Source organism: Solanum verrucosum, unplaced genomic scaffold, assembly GCF_900185275.1.
Source record: "Solanum verrucosum unplaced genomic scaffold, falcon-dt-bn FXZP01000103.1, whole genome shotgun sequence".
Classification (NCBI taxonomy): domain Eukaryota; kingdom Viridiplantae; phylum Streptophyta; class Magnoliopsida; order Solanales; family Solanaceae; genus Solanum; species Solanum verrucosum.
Window position 1 is genome coordinate 979,682 of NW_026020048.1, and position 3,876 is coordinate 983,557.

General features: G+C 32.0%; 1 protein-coding gene across 1 annotated transcript; it reads right to left on the minus strand.

The window, feature by feature from the left end:
• Window positions 1-2,214: 2,214 nt before the first annotated feature.
• On the minus strand, window positions 2,215-3,597 carry LOC125822735 (non-classical arabinogalactan protein 31-like). The gene is made up of 2 exons (XM_049502171.1): window positions 3,163-3,597; window positions 2,215-2,585 (listed from the first exon to the last, which is right to left on the minus strand). Exons 1-2 carry the CDS (start codon window positions 3,557-3,559, stop codon window positions 2,254-2,256), a joined length of 729 nt encoding a protein of 242 aa, XP_049358128.1. The 5' UTR covers window positions 3,560-3,597; the 3' UTR covers window positions 2,215-2,253.
• Window positions 3,598-3,876: the final 279 nt, after the last annotated feature.

Consider the following 3,876-nt stretch of genomic DNA (forward strand, 5'->3'; position numbering starts at 1 on the left):
ACTTGAAATCAAACTTAATAAATATTATAATGATAATTTTATTTGTGGATTTGATTAACAAGTAGTAACACTAACATCATGTAATATTATCTTGTCGATATTTATGATAATATTTTTAAATTATAATTTAATTAAAAAAATTATAAAAAATATATTTTTACGTAAAGAGGGCTGGCCCGACAAGCCCGTTGCCCACGTACTTGTGGCTTGGTCGACCATTTTCTGGCCCACACCAAAAATGGGCTAGCATGGCCTGACCCGTCAAATTTCAAAGCCTGTATGGGCTAGCCCAGATGGGGTGGGTCAGCCTATATTGACAACTCTATAACCCATTAAGGACTGGATCCAAAAACCGAATCCAAAAGTGTTTAATGAGTTTGGGCCTATTTGTAGCTCCAAATGAAAATTCGTAGCTCGGAAAGTGTCGAAGCCTATCATTTCATTGAAAATTACTATTGGAAAAAGTACAGAAATCTCATATATTTGGGGGTTAATTTCATTTTATTTCGAAAGTTTTTTCAAATACAAAAATTTTAAATTTTTCATTGCTCTCTGATATATTCTTTGATTGTCTGATACATTGCAAATAATACATTATTTTACTTAATGGGAGAGATATATCCAAGAAGGGATAGAAATATATCAAAGAGGGGATTTTTGTAAAAAAAAAAATAGTAGAAAATTTTAGAAATTATGATATTTTCAGTTGTTTGTTTATGATTTTTTAAAATTATTTTATTTCAATAATTTTGAATATATATTTAGTAATCCGCAAGTATTAGATTTAAATCTTTGAGATAAGTTTTCATATATACTATAATACTATATTCATATACAAAATATTCTTTTTCAATTACAACGTAAATACCTCCTCTCTCTTTTTTTAACTTTAACAAAATACTGTCCAAGCTGCCTTATAACATATTCTTCTTCTGTTCTGATTTACTTGACACCTTTTTCTTTAGTCAATGTAAAAAATTGTTTATATTTTTAAATTTAGGAATAACTTTTAACTTTAAATTTTCTCTTTTATTCTAAATGAAATTATTTATAATCACACATTAAAAATAACTGTTTTAAATCACAAAATTACAAAGTTTTTAAAAAGAAGAATAAAATAGTTTCAAGTTAAGCGATAATCGCAAAAATTAAAGGGAAAATTATGTGGTTAAACAAACATATACTAGTTAATTAACTATCATAGCTACAGTTTGCACTAATTACAATTCGGAACTTACTTCTAGTTATAATTACACTCCTCTCTCTCACCTTTCGCCCTTCTTCCTCTCTCTCGCCTCTCTCTGGAATCTCACTCGCCTCCTTCCTCTTTTTCAATCATCTCTCCCTCGCTTCTCTCCTCTCCCTGCCCAGTCTCTCTCTTGATTCTCTTATGTCAATCTCTCTCTCACTTTATACAAACACAAATTATACAAGCATAACGTATAATTTGTTATTGTGTTCGTATAAAGCGAGAGAGACGAGATACACAAATATAAATACAAATTTATCCCTGCCCATTTCTCTTTTGTCTTCCCCTCTCTCTCTCTCTATACAAACACAAATTTTACAAATACAAATGTATATATAATTTGTGTTTGTATAAAGTGAGAGAGACTTGATATACAAATACAAATGTTTGAACTCGATTCAATTATATATGGATGCAAATTGTATGCAGATATACAAATACAATCATTGATACATATACATACTAGTTATATATATACAATTATCTAACCGATGTACATATATAACTCGCATCTCTCCACTCTCTGCCCTCTCTCCTTCCTCTCCCAATCTCGTTCGCTTTTTTCTCCCTCTAACATGTAGCTACGAATCGTAATTAGTAAACTATACCTATGGAACATAATTAAAACTATTTTAGTGGCTATTTGTGAAAGTTACTCCAAAATTAAAACGGGAGTATATGACAATCCATGAAGGTGTTAGGTGTGCGGTGGGTGAAACCAGTCACACAAAACCATAAGCCCATACTACTATGTTAGAAAAAGGCACAAACATAGAAGACAAACACTTTATAAATCCCTTTCACTTGTTTGGGCTTTAAACATTACATAAACGAAATTGAAAAAACAAGAAAATTAAACTACATTCTTCTTTCCTCATACATGATCATTTATTAATGGAAATAACAAGGACACAATCTTTAATTTTTTCTTTCTCGAACACTTAGATTAACTCCTTAAACATTCATCATCCCTTCCTATCTTAATTTCTAATTTTCCAAGTTAATCAGTACTTCTTGCAAGGCACTTTCTTTGAGGGTTCAAATCCAAAAGGTCCAACAGTAAAGAAATCATATTTAGGGGTGGGTGGTTTAATAGGGAGATGAGTAGCTGGAGCTGGTGGGGTGTACTTCAATAGTGCACCAGATTTGCCGTCATTGTAATTTGTTGGGACATTACAGTAAGAATTGTTTGATGATACTAAAAACACTTTGCATTTGTGGTAGGCTCCTGAGCTTAAGAGTTTAGGAAGGATCCAGAAGAATCCATTCTCGTCTGTTTCAGCCTGTTCTACTAATGTCTTTTTGGTGTTGTAGCACACTAGCTTCACCTTGGCTCCTGCAACATCATAATGTACAATCGATAAGCATCGAGTTCATTTAAAAGATAACTATATTTAATTTAGCCAATTATATAAGCGTAAGTTAGTTCATAAGGTGAGGATTGCTAATTAAAATCACATAAGGAGGTAAATAATGTACATCTTTACCAATGTGGAAACTCAACGGCTACTCAAGTCTCAAGATCGATTGGACATCTGAATCATGGATAATATAAGATGGCATCCAAAATTCAGTAAATCGTGAATTTGGATGTATAGATTCTAATTCCATGATTAAAAAAAAAAAAGTTTTACGTCTAATTCAACCACAAAAGTTCAAGAGTAAGACCATAAATATAAGGTGAAAAATTATGTACATCACTACTACCAATGTGAAAATTGGGGCATGTGAATACATGGTCGCTTTGTAAAATTAGATATTTTATGTATAAATATATTTTCTAAAATTTGTATTATATGTTGATGCTCATGTTATCAGAAGACTAAATGGTGCATTTGATTGAAAGTTGAGTTATTTATGAGATGAGTTTTAATGTAGTAAAAAAAAAGGAAAAACGATATTGAAGAAATTACCCTGAAGTGGTTTAGCTTGGTAAAGAGTATTAATCCCTCTAAACTTGCAAGGTTTGCAGTAAACAAGTCCTCTTACAGCTACAGGTTTCCTAGAAGGATAATAAGGTGATGGTGTTGGTGGCTTACATGGAGCTTTAGTTGGTGGCTTAGTTGGAGCTTTAGTTGGTGGCTTTGTTGGATAGTAAATTGGTGAAGGGGATGGGGAAATTATGGGGAGGGGGTGGGGGTGGGGGTGGGGGTGGTGGTGGTGGTGGTGGTGTGGCTTAGGGGCTTGAGCTGGTGCAAGGTGGTCAACATTTTTGTCTAATGAGTACCACTCATCTTGAGCATGGCTAACAATTGTGAATGAGCTAAGTAAGAAAACTGAAACTTGAAAAAGAACAAGGGCCTTTGCCATTGTTGCTAAATTTTCCTCAACTGAGTTTAGCTAGTTGTGTGTGTAAAGGGAAGTAAGAGGCATGAATTTATAGCGGGACAATTATAAGATTCTAAATTCGATTATTTATTTATTATTTTTTTTGTATAATTTTTATAGTATGAAGTGAGTTTTAAGAATAGTTTATTTTTTAAAATATTATAGCATCAATTTGTGCTTGATTAAGATTCCAAATGTATTTCTAAAAAAAATACGCTCTGAAAAAACAATTTTTGAAACTATTCAAAAACACTTATTTCTTCCTAAAATCTTGATCAAACTGAAAAAAATAAGCATTT

Coding starts and splice junctions, on each gene's coding strand:
- LOC125822735 (XM_049502171.1), bottom strand. CDS start 3,559: ATGGCAAAGGCCCTTGTTCTTTTTCAAGTTTCAGTTTTCTTACTTAGC. Junction 2,586..3,162: donor CCAAGCTAAACCACTTCAGG/GTAATTTCTTCA, acceptor ATGATGTTGCAG/GAGCCAAGGTGAAGCTAGTG.